Raw genomic sequence first — 16,855 nt, forward strand, 5'->3', positions numbered from 1 at the left:
GGATCTGGACAAAGCCACAAGAAGGTTGGACAATAATAATTTATTGAGAGCCCTCCCTCCCAGGCCCGGCAGTCTCGAGGTCACTTTTTCCGCTTGTAGATCTGGTTGGCTAGCCCCAGGAAGATGGCAGGCGGCAAAGGAGCTGCGTGCTGCTGGATGAGGCTCATCAGGCGGCTGTAACTGTCCTGCTCGTATTGCAGGAACACGGCCGGCAGGTCCAGCTCCTCGTAAAGTGCCTTCACCTGCGCCACCTTCTTGGCATCCTTCTGCCCGTAGTTTTCCTGAAAGGAGTTAGGGACCAGAAAATTGCATTAACTCCCCGAGGCCCCAGGACCTCTCTGTTCTCTCTTTCTGATATTCTAGAACATCTCCAAAGCCCATCTCTCACTCCATCTCTGCCTCCAAATATTTTCGTTTTGTTTTTAGATAGATATTGGCTATGTGGCCCTGGCTGGCCTCAAGATTGTCCTGCCTCCGCCTCCTGACTGCCACACCCAGTTCTGCCTCCAACTGCCAACTGTCTCTGGGTCTCTAAGATGACATCCCAAATGTTCAGCTATTGTCTCAGGCTGCACCTGCTTCTACTCGGGTTTCTCAAACTTTTTTTTTTTTGCCGGTCCTGGGGCTTGAACTCAGAGCCTGGGCACCGTCCCTGAGCCTCTGTCTACCACTTGAGCCACATTGCCACTTCCAGTCTTTTCTGTTTATGTGGTACTAAGGAGTTGAACCCAGGAATTCATGCATGCTAGGCAAGCATTCTACCACTAAGCCACATTCCCAGCCTGGGTTTCTCAAACTTGACACTTGAGGCCACGTGATTACTTATTTGGGGAACTGTTTTGTGTGCTCTACGATGTTTTTCATAACCTCTAGCCTTCTATTATCTAGCAACCTTTAGCACGTGCACACTCTTAAATTCTAACATTGCCAAATGTCCCCCAGGAGACAAAAATCACCTTACTTGAGAACCACCACCCTACCCTCTCTTATCAGCTAAGAGCCTCCCGGGCAGATCTTGGGCACCTGCAAAATCTGGCGCTGTTCTGGAGTGCCCCGCTGCAGACACTGGACCACCAGCCAGCTGCATTTGTTGTCCTGGATATCAGTGCCAACCTTTCCTGTCACACTGGGGTCCCCAAAGGTGTCAAGGTAATCATCCTGGACAGGAAGCGGAAAAGGAAGAATGAAGAGACTCGCAGGCAGGGCAGGAGGGAAGTTGCTGCGATTCTGTGCCACTGGCTTGAGCCTCCCTACCTGGATCTGAAAGAATTCTCCCATCTCCAGAAGGATCTTCTTGGCATTGGCATGTTCCTTCTCCCCATCAATGCCTGCCTACAGGGCAAGGAGGAAGAAGCCAAACCCACAAATATCATCACCTTCCTCTATGAGACAGACTTGGCCCCACCAATTACAAAGTCCTAATGCCTCTATTCCATTTATCTTTGGCTAAATCATCCTGGAATTCCAGAGGCCCTCACTTTCCTCAAGTTTGCCTGATCCACTTCCAGATCTTTTTACCACCTCAGACTTCTTTTGGAATGGAAAAAAAAAGCACTTGAAGAAATGAGTTGAGAGTAAATAGTCAATCCCACTGGCTGCCTTTGAACCCAGGCTTTTTCCTCTCAGCCTGAATTAGCTTCTCCCCAATCCATCCCAGCTCAGATGCTAGACTCACTGTTCTCTTATTAAGCACCAAGCCCTTTCCTTTGCCTGACCTCAGCTAATTATACAATCTTGTGAAGCAGGAATTTTATGCCATCCTATAAAACAGCAGAAAGACTCAGAGGGATTAAGCATCTTGTTCAAGGTCACACATTCAGGGAGATACTAGATTGTCCAAGTGGTCTATTCTGTGCCTTTCTGCCCCAAAACCCATGTGGGCAGAGCAAAGCTGACTCACCATGTACATGGCAGCCGCAACGGGCAGGTAGAAGGAGTAGAAGGCCGTCTTGTACTTGACGATAGATTTATACCTGAGTAGAAGAGAAATGACTCAGAAGGGCAACGTCCACTCTCAGTCCCCCCTTACCATCCAGCTGTGGTTCACACTGGCCCTCACCGTTTCTCAGTGTATCTGCCAAGATCCACATGGCCCTGAGGAGCTGTGATGAGGTCCAGGGTCTGCCCAATCTCAGTCTGATAGGAACTCTAAAGAGGAAGATGGATAAGGCAAGCTTTCTACAGATCTGGGGAACGCCGACATCTTAGGCTCCACAACATCTCATAACAGTTGGCAACTGAGCACCAACAAAGGCAGCAGAAGGGAGAGAAACTCTAGGCCCACAATCTTGCACCAAACTCTTTCTCATCGCTTTTTCCAATCAACCAGGGACAGAGGAGCCCCTTCTTGCCACTACTACTGTCACCCTTCCCCAGTTCCCTTCCCTGGCTTCCCTTTCCAGGTAGCCCTACCAAACTTGCACCCTGAAAACAGCAGATGAGGCCCAGGGTACTGTGAGCAGCCTCTGACACTGAGCCCAAGTGTACTGCATACCTGCAGGAAGAGCTCGATCAGGTTCAGGTAGTATGGCTGCTCCCGGCAATAGAACTTTAGCAGGCGGTAAATACACGCTTCCAGGAGCAGAGCGTCATTGACAGCATCCAAACCTATGCCGGGCTGTGGGAGGTGCGGAGAAACACAAGTAATCCTTCTCTGGCCTACACATACCAAGAATCACCACCCAAGATAGTTTAACAGGGCTGCATAACCTGTTCCCAAGCCTACTGCTCCCAGCCCATCCACATTACCTTCTTATACCAGCAAGTCTGCCCCCTGCGGGTGAGGGAAGAGTCCATGATGTCATCTGACACCAGAAAGAAAGCTTGCAGCTAGAAGAAAGAAGAGTAGAATAAGACCCAGATCTTCTACTATTTTTTTTTTTTTTTTTTGCCAGTCCTGGTTCTTGGACTCAGGGCCTGAGCACTGTTCCTGGCTTCTTTTTGCTCAAGGCTAACACTCTGCCCCTTGAGCCACAGCACCACTTCTGGCCGTTTTCTGTATATGTGGTGCTGGGGAATCGAACCCAGAGCCTTATGTATACAAGGCAAGCACTCTTGCCACTAGGCCATATCCCCAGCCCTCTTCTACTATTTTTTTTTTGTCGGTCACCTGGCTCAAAGAGTAGCTAGGACTATAAGCATAAGCCACCAGCACTTGACTTCGTCCTATATTTTTAGAGGGGGAGCCTGAGATACGAGGTCATGAATATTTGCACATTTTCTGTTAACAGAAGTTCTTGGCCGGGCTGGGAATATGGCCTAGAGGCAAGAGTGCTTGCCTCCAATACATGAAGCCCCGGGTTCGATTCCTCAGTACCACATATATAGAAAATGGCCAGAAGTGGCGCTGTGGCTCAAGAGGTAGAGTGCTAGTCTTGAGCAAAAAGAAGACAGGGACAGCACTCAGGCCCTGAGTCTAAGGCCCAGAACTGGAAAAAAAAAAAAAAAAAAAAAAGTTCTTGGCCTCCCCATCCTGACTTGCCTTTCTACCTCAGTGATGGGCAGAAGCAGCAGCTCTGAGAGAAGGCATTAAGAAGACTTGGGGTGAGGGGCTGGTGGCTCACACCTATAATCCTAGCTATTCAGGAGGTTGAGACCTGAGGATTACGGTTCAAAGCTGCCTGGGCAGGAAACTCCATGAGATTTTTTTTTTTTTTTTTTTTTTTTTTTGGCCAGTCCTGGGGCTTGGACTCAGGGCCTGAGCACTGTCCCTGGCTTCTTTTTGTTCAAGGCTAGCACTCTGCCACTTGAGCCACAGCGCCACTTCTGGCCGTTTTCTAGATATGTGGTGCTGGAGAATCAAACCCAGGGCTTCATTGTATACGAGGTGAGCTCTCTTGCCACTAGGCCATATCCCCAGCCCTCCATGAGACTCTTAATCTCCAATTAACCACCAGAAAATGGAGGTGGCAACGTGGCTCAAAGTGGTAGAGTGCTAGCTTGAGCACACAAAGGCTCAAGGACAAGCTGAAGAGCAAAGAGACAGAGACCAGGACCAGAATTTGGCCCCATGACTGACAAAAAAAAACAACCAACAAGAAAGCAAACAAGCAAATCCTAGCTACTCAGGAAGCTGAGACCTCTGGAAAATCCAGGTTTGAAGCCAGCCCAGGGAGTCTGAGACTATTACCTCCAATTAAATATCAAAAAGCTGGGCTAGCCAGGCACTGGTGGCTCATGTCTGTAATCCTAGCTACTCAGGAGGCTGAGATCTGAGGATCATGGTTTGGTTCGAAGCCAGCGGAGACAGTAAAGTCCATGAGACTTATCTCTAATAAACTACTCAGAAAAAGCTGAAAGTGGCACTGTGGCTCAAGTGGTAGAGTGCTAGCTTGAGCACAGAAAGGCTCAAGGACAGCATCCAGGCCCTGAGGTCATCTCATGACTGGCAAAAAAAAAAAAGGCAGGGGGCTGGGATGTGGCTCAGTGATAAAGCCCTTGCCTAGCAAGTGCAACTGGTTCAATCCCCAGAACCAAAAAATATATATACACACACATAAACACACACACACACACACACAGTTAAACACCTCCCCCCCCCCCAAAAAAAAAAGGCAGGGCTAGAGGCTTGATTTAAGTGGTAGAGCATGAGCAAGCCTAGAGTTCAAGCCCCAGTATGGATTAGGTGTTGGAAGAGATGGAACTAAAACACACTCATTTTTCAGGGTAAATGATTAAAATAGGTCACTCACACCTCTAATCTACCCTTGACTGTCCCTAGTTATCGAGATTATTAAACATAATAGAACTCCTCTGTACAGTACCTTAGGAATAATAAAATTGTATTTTAAAAATACAAAAAAGTGGGGCTGGGAATATGGCCTAGTGGCAAGAATACTTGCCTCCAAAAATGAAGCCCTAGGTTCGATTCCTCAGCACCACATAAATAGAAAATGGCCAGAAGTAGCACTATGGCTCAAGTGCAGAGTGCTAGCCTTGAGCAAAAAGAAGCCAGGGACAGTGCTCAAACCCTGAGTTCAAGGCCCAGGACAAGCAAAAAATAAAATAAAATAAAAATATATATATACACACACACAATATATGTACAAAAAAAAGGTAATAATAGGGGGTTGGAAACATGGCTTAATGGTAGAGTATATGCAAAAGGAAGCCAGGGACACTGCTTAGACCCTGAGTTCAAGACCAAGGACTGGCAAAAAAAATAAAAACTTACCAAAAACTTAAGTGAATGCTTAATGTTAAAACTTTTATTTTATGTTTTAACTCTGGGCATGGGAGCGGTCCCTGAGCTCTTCAGCTCAAGGCTAGCGCTCTACCACTTGAGCCACAGTGCCACTTCCGGTTTTCTGGTGGTTAATTGGAGATAAGAGTCTCAGAGACTTTCTTGCCTGGGCTGGCTTTGAACTGAGATTCTCAGATCTCAGCCTCCTACTGAGTAGCTGGGATTACAGGCATGAGCCACCAGCACCCAGCTTTTTTTTTTTTTTTTTTTTTTGTTTTTTTTTTTTTTTTTTTTTTTTTTTTTGCCAGTCCTGGGGCTTGGACTCAAGTGTCTGAGCACTGTCCCTGGCTTCTTTTTTTTTTTTTGCCAGTCCTGGGCCTTGGACTCAGGGCCTGAGCACTGTCCCTGGCTTCTTCCCGCTCAAGGCTAGCACTCTGCCACTTGAGCCACAGCGCCGCTTCTGGCCATTTTCTGTATATGTGGTGCTGGGGAATCGAACCTAGGGCCTCGTGTATCCGAGGCAGGCACTCTTGCCGCTAGGCTATATCCCCAGCCCCCTGGCTTCTTTTTGCTCAAGGTTAGCACTCTGCCACTTGAGCTCACAGCGCCACTTCTGGTTGTTTTCTATATATTGGTGCTGGGGAATTGAACCCAGGGCCTCATGTATGTGAGGCAAGCACTCTTGCCACTAGGCCATATCCCCAGCCCCAGCACCCAGCTTAATGTAAGGCTTCTAAGGAAAAATTCTTTGTGCAACTTGACATAGTTTTTTTTCTGAGGTGAGGAGAGTACTCAGAGCCTGGTACTTGCTAGGCAGGCCTCTACCACTTGAGCAATATCCCCAGAGGCTGATCCCTATACCCTCCCTTTTTTTGTGTGTGTGGCTTATTTTTTTTGTTTTGGACTGCTTCTGGGGCCTGAAATAATTAGGGATAAGAGTCTCACCAGCTTTCCTGTCCATGTTGGCTCCAAACCGTGATCCTCAAATCTCAGCCTCCTCAGTAGCTAGGATTAAAGGTGTGAGCCACTAGCACCCAGCTTTGTTTTTGTTTTGAGACTGGGTTTCCATATGCAGTACAGCGGACCTCAAATTGAACTTCCCAAGTATAACAATTACAAGCACAGGCATGTACCGTCAAATTTGCTTCTTACCGTCATCCGGCTACATCTACCTTAAGCAGCTTCTCAAGACATGGGTTTGGTGCTGCTACTTGATTTCTTCTGCAGTATTGGGAATGCAACTCAGGCCCTGTGAGAGCTAGCCAAGTACTACACAGCTCAACACACACAAATATACCCAGCCCAGACTTTTGAAATCTACACCCTAGCCTGGTACAGGGTGCTCCAACAAGTCGCAGTTTGAAGCCAGCTGGAGCAGGAAAGTCTGTGAGACTCTTTCTCTGGAAGTGGAGTGATTACAAGGACACATAAAGGAAGCCCACCTTATGCATGGCCATGGCTCAGCCAATGGGAAGCTCTTAGCCCCAAGGTCAGATGTTGGGATGGTTAAGTGATCTGCTGAGTGTTTCCCTGCCCTTATGTTTGTGAAAATATGCCTAATATAAAGCAAATGCAAAGTAAGTGTGCTTCACAGTGGGCTTCATTTCAGTGACAAAGTAAACATTTAGATTTGTTGAAAGGCGGCATGTCAGTAGTAGTGAAGGCTGGGTGGTATTATGTGGAACATGCACGCAGCATGTTGGCATTGGACATGCACCCTCCCTTGTGCAGGACCTCCACACTGGAGCTCTCCTTGAACCATATACCCAAAGAAAGTAAAGTTTCAAGTGCACTCTAATTTTGGCCACCAACACTCAACCAAAGATGTTCTCCAAAGGAAATCATCCCATTGCCCTCCTCAACCTCCCTTGCTCCTGGTACTTGCTCTAGCTCCACCCACACTTTCTTTCTTTCTTTTTTTTTTTTTTTGGCCAGTCCTGGGCCTTGGGCTCAGGGCCTGAGCACTGTCCCTGGCTTCTTTTTGCTCAAGGCTAGCACCCTGCCACTTGAGCCACAGCGCACTTCTGGCCATTTTCTGTATATGTGGTGCTGGGGAATTGAACCCAGGGCTTCATGTATACAAGGCAAGAACTCTTGCCACTAAGCCATATTCCAAGCCCCCACACTTTCATTTATTCAGAAATCTTACAAGGCCAGAGTCCCAGCAATATCAATTAAATGAGAAGCTATAGGGTACAGGTCTAACTTAGCACTGGGAAGTCGTTTTCAAGAGGACCTCCCTATCCCATCACGGTGGTACATGCTTGTAATCCCAGTAACAACTCAGTTCAAAGCCAGCTCAGACAAAACACTGGTTAGACTCCAGCTCCACAAATAAGCCAAGTGTTTAGTTTACTCATGTTAATTCCAGCTATGCAGGAAGCATAGGTAGGAGGATCTCAGGCCAGCCCAGGAAAGAACAAGAGCCTCTATCCAAAAATAACCAAATGGGGCTGGGAATATGGCCTAGTGGCAAGAGAGCTTGCCTCGTAAACATGAAGCCCTGGGTTCAATTCCCCAGTACCGGGCTGGGGATATAGCCTAGTGGCAAGAGTGCCTGCCTCAGATACAAGAGGCCCTAGGTTCGATTCCCCAGCACCACATATACAGAAAACGGCCAGAAGTGGCGCTGTGGCTCAGGTGGCGGAGTGCTAGCCTTGAGCGGGAAGAAGCCAGGGACAGTGCTCAGGCCCTGAGTCCAAGGCCCAGGACTGGCCAAAAAAAAAAAAAAAAAAACAATTCACCAGTACCACATATATGGAAAAAGGCCAGAAGTGGTGCTGTGGCTCAAGTGGCAGAGTTCTAGCCTTGAGCAAAAGGAAGCCAGGGACAGTGCTCAGGCCCTGAGTCCAAGGCCCAGGACTGGCAACAAAAATAAAAAATTAAAAAAATAACCAAAGCAAAAAAAAAGGTTTGGGATGTAGTTCTATTGGTAGAGTGAGTGTCTAGCAGTGCAAAGCTCTGAATCCAAAACCATCGGGCTGGGAATGTGACTTAGTGGGTAGAGTGCTCGCCTAGCACTAAACCAAGCCCTGGCATATGGAAAAAGGCCAGAAGTGGTGCTGTGGCTCAAGTGGCAGAGTTCTAGCCTTGAGCAAAAGGAAGCCAGGGACAGTGCTCAGGCCCTGAGTCCAAGGCCCAGGACTGGCAAAAAAAAAAAAAAAAATTATTGCCAAAAAACACATAAAAATAAAATAACCTCCTAAGGTATATGTGACAAAATGATGGGAAATACACATTAAATTCTGAGGTACCCTACCAAATAACTTGGCTAGAGTTTTTTTATTTTGTGCCAGTCTTGAAGCGTGAAGTCCCTGGGGGCTGTTCCTGAGCGTTTTTGCTCAAGATGAGCATCACGCACTGGCCAGGACTTTTTTTTTTTTTTTTTTTTTTTGCCAGTCCTGGGGCTTGGATTCAGGGCCTGAGCACTGTCCCTGGCTTCTTTTTGCTCAAGACTAGCACTCTGCCACTTGAGCCACAGTGCCACTTCTGGCTGTCTTCTATATGTATGGTGCTGGGGAATCGAACCCAGGGCTTCCTGTATACGAAGCAAGCACTCTTGCCACTAGGCCATACTCCCAGCCCTGGCCAGGACTTTTTAAAAAGTCACTTACATCTGGACCAGTGGCTCACACCTATAATCCTAGCTACTCCAGAGGCTGAGATCTGAGGATCACAGTTAGAAGCCAGCCTGGGTAGGAAAGTCCATGAGATTCTTATCTCCAATAAGCCACTCAAAAACCACCAGTGGCACTGTGGCTCAAAGTTGTAAAGTGCTAGCCTTGAGCAAAAGAGCTCAGGGACAATGCCCAGGTCCTGAGTTCAAGACCCAGGTCTCGGTGCTGGGAATATGGCCTAGTGGCAAGAGTGCTCGCCTCCTATACATGAAGCCCTGGGTTCAATTCCTCAGCACCACATATATAGAAAAGGCCAGAAGCGGCGCTGTGGCTCAAGTGGTAGAGTGCTAGCCTTGAGCAAAAAGAAGCCAGGGACAGTGCTCAGGCCCTGGGTGCAAGCCCAGGACTGCCAAAAAAAAAAAAAGACCCAGGTCTGGCACCAAAAAAAAGGGGGGGGGTTAATTAGAATATTTAAGGAGGTTTTTTTTCCCCTTTGTTTTCCTTCCCACCCCCACTCACAAGTTGTATAGTTCATTTTCATCACTGCTGCATTTGTTCACCCTTTCAGAGGATTTAAGTATAAAACAATTTTGAAAACTCAGTAGGATGTCAGTCTCTAGTTTTGCCTTAGTAGAACCAAGAACTGTCCTTTTTTGTGCTTATTCCATGCTCAGATTAAAGAGCTGACACTGCTCTGCCAAATTCTAATATCAGATGGCAAAAAAAACTAAAAACAAAACACAGGATGCAGGTGGCTCACACCTGTCATCTGAGCTACTCAGGAGGCTGAGATCTGAGGAGCTCCCCATTCAAAGCCAGCCTGGGCAACTAAGTCCACGAGACTCTTATAGCCAATGAACCACCAAAAAGCCAGAAGTGGAGCTATGGCTCAAATGCTGAACACCAGCCCTGAACAACAACAACAAAAAAAAAAGCTAAAGAATTAACACCAAGGCCCACAAGTTCAAGCTCCAGTATTCACACAAGAAAAAAAAAAAAAAAGGCAAAAGAAGTTTCCCTCATTGGTTGACCCTTTTAATCTATTCTGCTTAAATCTGCCTATTTTATACCCTAGAGATGCAGAGACATAATACAACAAGTTTGGGGCCCATCCTTTGCCAAGAAACCCCCACCTGAGGAAACTTGTCCTCCCCTTCTCCAGCCCTCTCACCAGTTCCACACACCAGCCCACGGTCAGGGCGCGCTGGAGACTGTCTGCATCCTGATTCTTTGGCTCCACCAGCTCCCGGAATGCTACCAGCACTGTCAAGCCTCGGTTATACTTGCCTCCGATGGCATTGTACTCCAGGACCTAGAGCAAAGGGAGGGGCAAGACAACGGAGTCCACAGAGCAGTGAGCACAGACTTTTCCCATCCCTCCTCCCACTCCAGCCACCATCTACTTCATCCTTCCCAATTCTACCACCACCACCACCACCCTCCCCCCACCCACCCCTACCCCAAACTGCTACCATCTTGACTTCTTCCTTGAGTCCCAGGGTCCAGCTAGAGCTCCCCAATGCCTAGTAAGTTTAAAGGCTCCACAGTGCAGATTAAGTTCTGTACCCAAACCCAGAACTCAAGGAAAATTCAATAAACACTGGTTGCTCAGGTGATTGCCCATCCGAACTTCCCTTTCCCCATCCATCCCAGCTTCCCACCACACAGGGCTCAACCTATCTGCAAATGAAAAACCTGTACTTGGGGCTGGGGATATAGCCTAGTGGCAAGAGTGCCTGCCTCGGATACAAGAGGCCCTAGGTTCGATTCCCCAGCACCACATATACAGAAAACGGCCAGAAGCGGCGCTGTGGCTCAAGTGGTAGAGTGCTAGCCTTGAGCGGGAAGAAGCCAGGGACAGTGCTCAGGCCCTGAGTCCAAGGCCCAGGACTGGCCAAAAAAAAAAAAAAAAGAATGTGGATGAGACGCTATCTCCAAGTAACCACCAAAAGGCTGAAAGTAGAGCTATGGCAAGTGGTAGTGTCACATCTTTCAGTAAAAAAGCTAAGGAAAAGGAAGCAACTAAGCCCCAAGTTTAAGCCCTGGTACCAGTGGTAACAGACATGCACTGGCAATCGCAGGCACAAAATTGGTCCAAGGGAAGTCAAGTTGAGGGATCTCTTTTGCACTTATCCACCAAAGTTTCTTCCAGGTGCAACTTCCTACTGTGCCTTTGTACCTTTGTGCCTATGCTCTCAACCAGAACCAGAACTAATTAACTGAGGAGACTTCTCTTTAAATCCTCCTCAGTGTAGACAAAGTCCTCTGATTTTTCATTTCCTTCAGACAGATGAGACAGGTTGCCCTTGCAGAAAGATTTTTTTTTGCCAGTCCTTGGGCTTGAGCTCTGGGTCTGGGCACTGTCCCTGCTGTCTTGCTTAATTGGGCAAATGCTCTACTACTTGACCCACAGCAACACTTCGGGCATTTTTGAGTACTCTATTGGAGATAAGAGTCTCAGAGTTTCCTGCTCAGGATCTTTCAACCGTGATCCTCAGATCTCAGCCTCCTGAGTGGCTAGGATTACAGACATGAGTCACTGGTCTCCAGCTAGAAAGAATTTTTATAGATAGATATGGTGACACAGTCTTATAATTTCAGAACTCAAGAGGCTGGGGCAAGATCATGAGTTTGAGGTCAGCCTGAGCTACAGAGCAAGACCCTGGTTTTGTTGTTCATGTTTAAAAAAACAACCACAATAAATGGCAGGGTCTTAACACCTGCAATCCCAGCTTCTCTGGAGTAAGAAGGAATAAAAGGATTACAGTTCAAGGTCAGGTGGACCAAAAATTAGGAAGACTTTATCCATCACAAAAGCAAACCAGAGCCTGGTGCTGGTGGCTCACACCTGTAATCCTAGCTACTCAAGAGGCTGAGACCTGAGGATCACAGTGCAAAGCCAGCCTGGGCAGGAAAATCCTTAAGACTTCCAATTAGCCACCAAAAAGCTGGAAGTGAATCTGTGGTTCAAGTAGCAGAGCACTATCCTTGGGCAAAAAATCTCAGGAACACTGCCCACACCCTGAATTCAAACCCTAGAACAGGTTAAAGAAAAAAGAAAAAGGGCTGGGAATATGGCTTAGTGGTAGAGTGCTTGCCTATGAAGCTCTGGATTCAATTCCTCAGTACCACATAAACAGAAAAAGCCAGAAGTGGCACTGTGGCTCAAGTAGTAGAGTGCTAGCCTTGAGTAAAGCAGGTCAGGAACAGGGCCCAGGCCCTGAGTTCAAGCCCCAGGAATGGCAAAAAAAAAAAAAAAAAAACACCAGCCAGGCACCTGTGGCTTACGTATGCCTATAGTCCTAGCTACTCAGAAGCTGAGATCTTAGGATCACAGTTCAAAGCCAGCCACAGGAAAGTCTATCAAACTTTTATTTCTAATTAGCCACCAGAAAACCAGAAGTGACATTGTGGCTCAAAGTGGGAGAGCACTAGCCTTGCGCAAAAATGCTTAGAGACAGTGCCCAGGCACTGAGTTCAAGCACCACTACTGACAAAAAAAAAACACAGAAACTTTCTTTAGGGCTTCAGAAGACAATCCTGGACTCCCTTTTTCTCACGTGTTTGCCACAGCAGTATTTTACAATTGTATGATGAAAACCAAAAGATCTGCCAGATCCATCCAAGACCTCCATTCCCAGGGAAAGCAGTTTGGACAGTCAGTCCACTTGCTACAGAGCTCAAGTCAAGTTGATGCGTTGAAGAAGTACATACTCAAAGTCTTCACCTGTCAAAAAAAGTTCCCCCAAAACCACAGCTGCATCCCACATATCTGCAGGATGGAAAGGGCTGGCTTCCTCAAGCCATGAATCCTTTACCTCCTTCAGCCGCGCTATGGCGTCTCCAGTCTCTGGGCTCCCTATCTCATCCTCAGTCAGCACCTTGACAATCTGGGAGAAGTGCTGGATGAAATCCTGCTTCTCTTGGGCATAAGCATTCGATTTCTGGTCCCCATTCATTCTGAGAGAGGAGCAGAAAGCTCTAAGGAATTGAAAAACAAATGAGGAGACTGATCCAGTGTTTCCCTCCCCAAGGCCCCTCACCTTAACCACACTCACCGAGGCTCATCTGTCCACACTTGGCACCAGCAGCGGGCACCATGCCAGGACCCCATGGCTGGGTACCAGTGCACCAGAGAGGGCCTCCGTGGGGAACATAGCCATCTCTCCCGGGGTACCCAGCAGGGGGCTGGCAGGAAGAAGACCCCTACAGATCTCAGCCAACGGGACAGGGGCATCGTGGGGGTGGCATAGGGAGGGGGCACCAAGCACTCCCTGCAGGGGGCAAGCACCAAAGGATGCATGGTGGCAGCTCCCCTTATCATCCCAAAAACCCACCTCCTAACTTGGTCCAGAATGCTCTACCCTGTCTGTGGTGGACGAAGCTTGAAGGTAAGTACTGAAAGGACATGCAGGGGGGCTACACTACACGTAACTTTTGGGCTACTGACACCCAACAGATCTTAACGTGAGGCTTAGGTTAAAATTGAATTCCTGATGCCTTCAAGGCTGTGTGCACAAGGTTCTGGAGGGGCAAGAGCAAAACACCTCAGCACTAGGGGCTGGGAGGACCCTTTTTTTTCCAAAAAAAAAAAACAACACCAAACCACCCCATCATACAGACGTTAAACTGAGGCCTTGGAGGTCAGAAGTCAGCCGAGCAGAGGTAGAGCCAATCTAGAACGCAGGCCTCCCCGGTAGGAGGAAGTAGAGAGGAGGGCTTGGGGGGGGGGGGGGTCTGAGCTTCGTCCCAAAGGGAGCCCAGTGGCTGACGCCCACGGGCGATGTGGGCACGTGGTCCTCAGCACTAGGACTGCACATGCTGAGCCTTAATAGAAGTGCTGGGCCTTGGCAGGTGTTCTAGGAGTCACTCGGCGGCGGGGGGTGGGGTGGGAGGGGGCGGGGGCTCACAGCAGGAGTGACGTGGGGGAGGGGCAGATGGGGGACTCTGGGGAAAAGTACAAGTGTAAAGTTCGGAAGTTTCCGAAAACACAAAACGGCCGATTCGTTGGGCCCGACCTCCCCCGCTCCCCCGCAAACGGAAAACTCTATGACACCACAGCTGGGTTCCTTACAGTACCCCTAGAGGTAAGGCCCGGTTCCGAACCTCCACCTCCAGTCCCAGCGCGCAGTCCTCTCACCTGTTCTGGGATGCAGGCTCTGGCTGGTCCTGATTGTTGGCGGGGTACACCTAAAAGCCGAACGCGCTCCGCGCTCGGCCATCTGGGTCTAGTAGTTCCGTCCCGTCTCTCTCTGTAAGAAGAGGTGGCAAAATGGACTACGACTCCCAGCATGCCGCAGGAGGGACAGCCACAACGTGATATTGCGCAGCAGAAAGCGTGGGCGCTGATTGGCTGGGTTCCCTCGTGTGAGCATGGGCCCTGTGAGGGACGACCAATGAAAGGCAGCGAACGGAGGCACCGTCTCCCCGCCCACCTCCGCCCCCTAGAAACCGCGCGACCGGGCGTTGGAGCTTAGTGGGCGGTCGGAGGTTACTACAGTGGAACCGGGCTGGTAGTTCTGCCTCTCTAGGCTCTTGGCTGTCGCCCTGACTCTATGCTTCAGTTTCATTATTTTCCCCGCACAGCCAAATGACAAGCTAGTAGAATCAGTTTTGCCACTTCCAAGTCCTGACTCAGGCAAACCCTTTAATATCTCGAATCCCCTCACCGCTCTGAAGACGAGGCCGGAAAACCTAGAGTTCTAGACCAGACAGGGCAAAGTTAGACCTTATCTCAAAAACAAAATGCAGCCGAGCACCGGTAGCTCACGCCAGTGATCCTTCCTACTTAGGGGGCTGAGATCTGAGAATCATGATTCAAAGCCAGAGCAGGCAAGAAAGTCTGTGAGAGACCCGCAATCAGCAAAAAGCCAGAAGTTTAATACTGACTCCAGTGGTAGAGCACGAGCTTCCAGGGGAAAAAAAAAACTAAGGAATGGCACCCAGCCCCTGAGTTCAAGCCCCAGTACTGCAACAAAAAAAAAGAAAAGGGAGGGGTGGATGGGGATTTAGTTCAGAGAATAGCATTTGGCAAGTGCAAGGCCCTGATTTCTGTCCTCAGCTCGGGGGAAAAAAAAAGAAAGAAGAAAAAAGTATAAAAGACACACACACCCAAAAATAATAATAATAAGCTGAGTTTTTTCTTCTGGAGGAGGGAGGGTTTAGCTCAAAATTGATTAAAAGGCCAGGCACCACTGGCTTACCTCTGCAATCTTTGCTACTGCTACTCAGAAGGTTGAGAGTGGAAGGATCAAGGGTTAAGGCCAGCACTCTCAGAAAAGTTTATGAGACCCTAAAATACCCAGCAAAAAACAGGACTATTTTGAGAAAAAAAAAAAAAAAAAAAAAAAAACAGGACTAGACATGTGGCTCAATTAGTAGAGTGCTTAACTAGCAAGCATAGAGGTTCTGAGTTCAGACCCCAGGGGCCCTAAGACATCACTGAAAATCCACACCCCCCACCCCTGCCACACACACACACCAAAGAAACTTAATTAAAACATAAATTTAGCTTGTTTATTTTTACGGGTATGAGCTACTGGTGCCTAACTGCTGTGATTATTTTTGAGATAGAGTCTCAAAAATATGCCCTGTCCAGCTTGAACCACCGTCTTTACTTATGCCTCCCATTCATCACAGGATGACCAGTGTACACCAGTGTACCCAGGTTTTTATTGATTGGGCTGAACTTAATCCTGATCTCTGTGTCCAAGTAGCTAGAATTACAGGCATGAGCAACCTCACTTTCCCTGCCTCCTGATGAATTTTCTTAACTTGTTCTACTATGTCCTGCTTCCTGTAAACTAATAAATAGAGTGGAGGGCTTCATTGGGGAGCCAAACTCCTCTGAGGTTTCATGATATCAAGACACACACAAACTTAGTTGCCCTACTTTTAGTAGGGTCAAATCTGGGTTTAGTAGCTATGGATATATGTTCTAAATTTAAATGAAAGCAGACAAGAAGGCTCAACTAAAGATGATGAAATCTAGGAAGCTGAATAAGATTTATTATTTACATACTTATTTTACTGGTCCTGGGGCTTGAACTCAGGGCCTGAGCACTGTCCTTGAGCCTCTTTTGTGCTCAAGATTAGCATTCTACCATGTGAGCCGGCATGCCATTTCCTGCTTTTTGTAGTTTATTGGAGATAAGAGCCTCACAGACTTTTCTTCCCAGGCATTGAAGCAAAATCCTCAGATCTCAGCTTCCTGAGTAGCTAGGATTACAGGCATGAGCTACCGGCAACCTGCCCTGAATAAGATTTTTTACTAGGGCTGGGAATATGGCCTAGTGGCAAGAGCACTTGCCTCATATACATGAAGCCCTAGGTTCGATTCCTCAGCACCACATATATAGAAAAAGCCAGAAGTGGCGCTGTGGCTCAAGTGGCAGAGTGCTAGCCTTGAGCAAAAAGAAGCCAGAGACTGTCAGAGAACATGTCTGAGTTCAAGCCCCAGGAATGGCCAAAAAAAAGAAGAAGAAGAATTTTACTAAACAGGGAAGATAGGGGAAACATGTAGTCATGGAGTATTATGTGGGGCAAAAGCCTAGCATAGGGAAACAGCAAGTCAGGTTTAAGAAAGGAAAGGAGTCAGGTGCCGTTGGCACATGCCTATAATCCTAGCTACTCAGGAGGGAGGAATCTGAGGATCAAGGTTCAAAGGCAGCCTGGTCAGACAAATCCATGAGACATTATCTCCAATTAACCACCAAAAGGCCTGAAGTGAGCTGTGGCTCAAGTGGCAGAAGCACCAGCATTGAGCAAAAAGTCAAGTGAAAGTGTGAATCCCTGAGTTCATGTCTCAGAATCAGCACACACATACACACACACACAGGCATCAGTGAATCACACTGTGACTCAAGTGGTAAAGCACTAGCCTTGAGCGCAACAGAGCTTAGATATAGTGCCTAGGTACTGAGTTCTAAGCCCCAGAAATGGCACCATAAAAGCAGGGGCGGGGGATTTAAACCAAGAATAGAAAAAGGGAGGAGAGGCTACATAGGGTAAACCTTATTGGGAAGATTTGTGTATACCCTTAGGTACTAGCAAATGG

General features: G+C 47.9%; 1 protein-coding gene and 1 long non-coding RNA gene across 5 annotated transcripts in view; one reads left to right on the top strand and one right to left on the bottom strand.

The window, feature by feature from the left end:
• Positions 1-19: 19 nt before the first annotated feature.
• Fdps (farnesyl diphosphate synthase) lies at positions 20-14,661 on the bottom strand. Of its 4 annotated transcripts, none has more exons than XM_048356818.1 (11): positions 13,235-13,388; positions 12,858-13,197; positions 12,618-12,759; positions 9,971-10,111; positions 2,749-2,829; positions 2,495-2,617; positions 2,060-2,148; positions 1,901-1,973; positions 1,255-1,332; positions 1,024-1,158; positions 20-281 (listed from the first exon to the last, which is right to left on the bottom strand). In XM_048356818.1, exons 2-11 carry the CDS (start codon positions 13,121-13,123, stop codon positions 81-83), a joined length of 1,329 nt encoding a protein of 442 aa, XP_048212775.1. In that variant the 5' UTR covers positions 13,124-13,197; positions 13,235-13,388; the 3' UTR covers positions 20-80. The 4 variants fall into 4 exon arrangements, with proteins under 4 accessions (XP_048212775.1, XP_048212774.1, XP_048212777.1 ...); XM_048356817.1 differs by having other exon boundaries at positions 12,618-12,780; XM_048356820.1 differs by lacking the exons at positions 12,858-13,197; positions 13,235-13,388 and adding an exon at positions 13,940-14,661.
• A 2,098-nt stretch (positions 14,662-16,759) lies between these two features.
• Positions 16,760-16,855, top strand: part of LOC125359212 — a 725-nt gene continuing 629 nt past the window's right edge. The window contains exon 1 of the long non-coding RNA XR_007212514.1: positions 16,760-16,855. This exon is cut by the window's right edge and continues 148 nt beyond it. This is a non-coding gene — a long non-coding RNA (uncharacterized LOC125359212).

The sequence above is a fragment of the Perognathus longimembris genome, chromosome 11, assembly GCF_023159225.1.
Source record: "Perognathus longimembris pacificus isolate PPM17 chromosome 11, ASM2315922v1, whole genome shotgun sequence".
Lineage (NCBI taxonomy): Eukaryota > Metazoa > Chordata > Mammalia > Rodentia > Heteromyidae > Perognathus > Perognathus longimembris.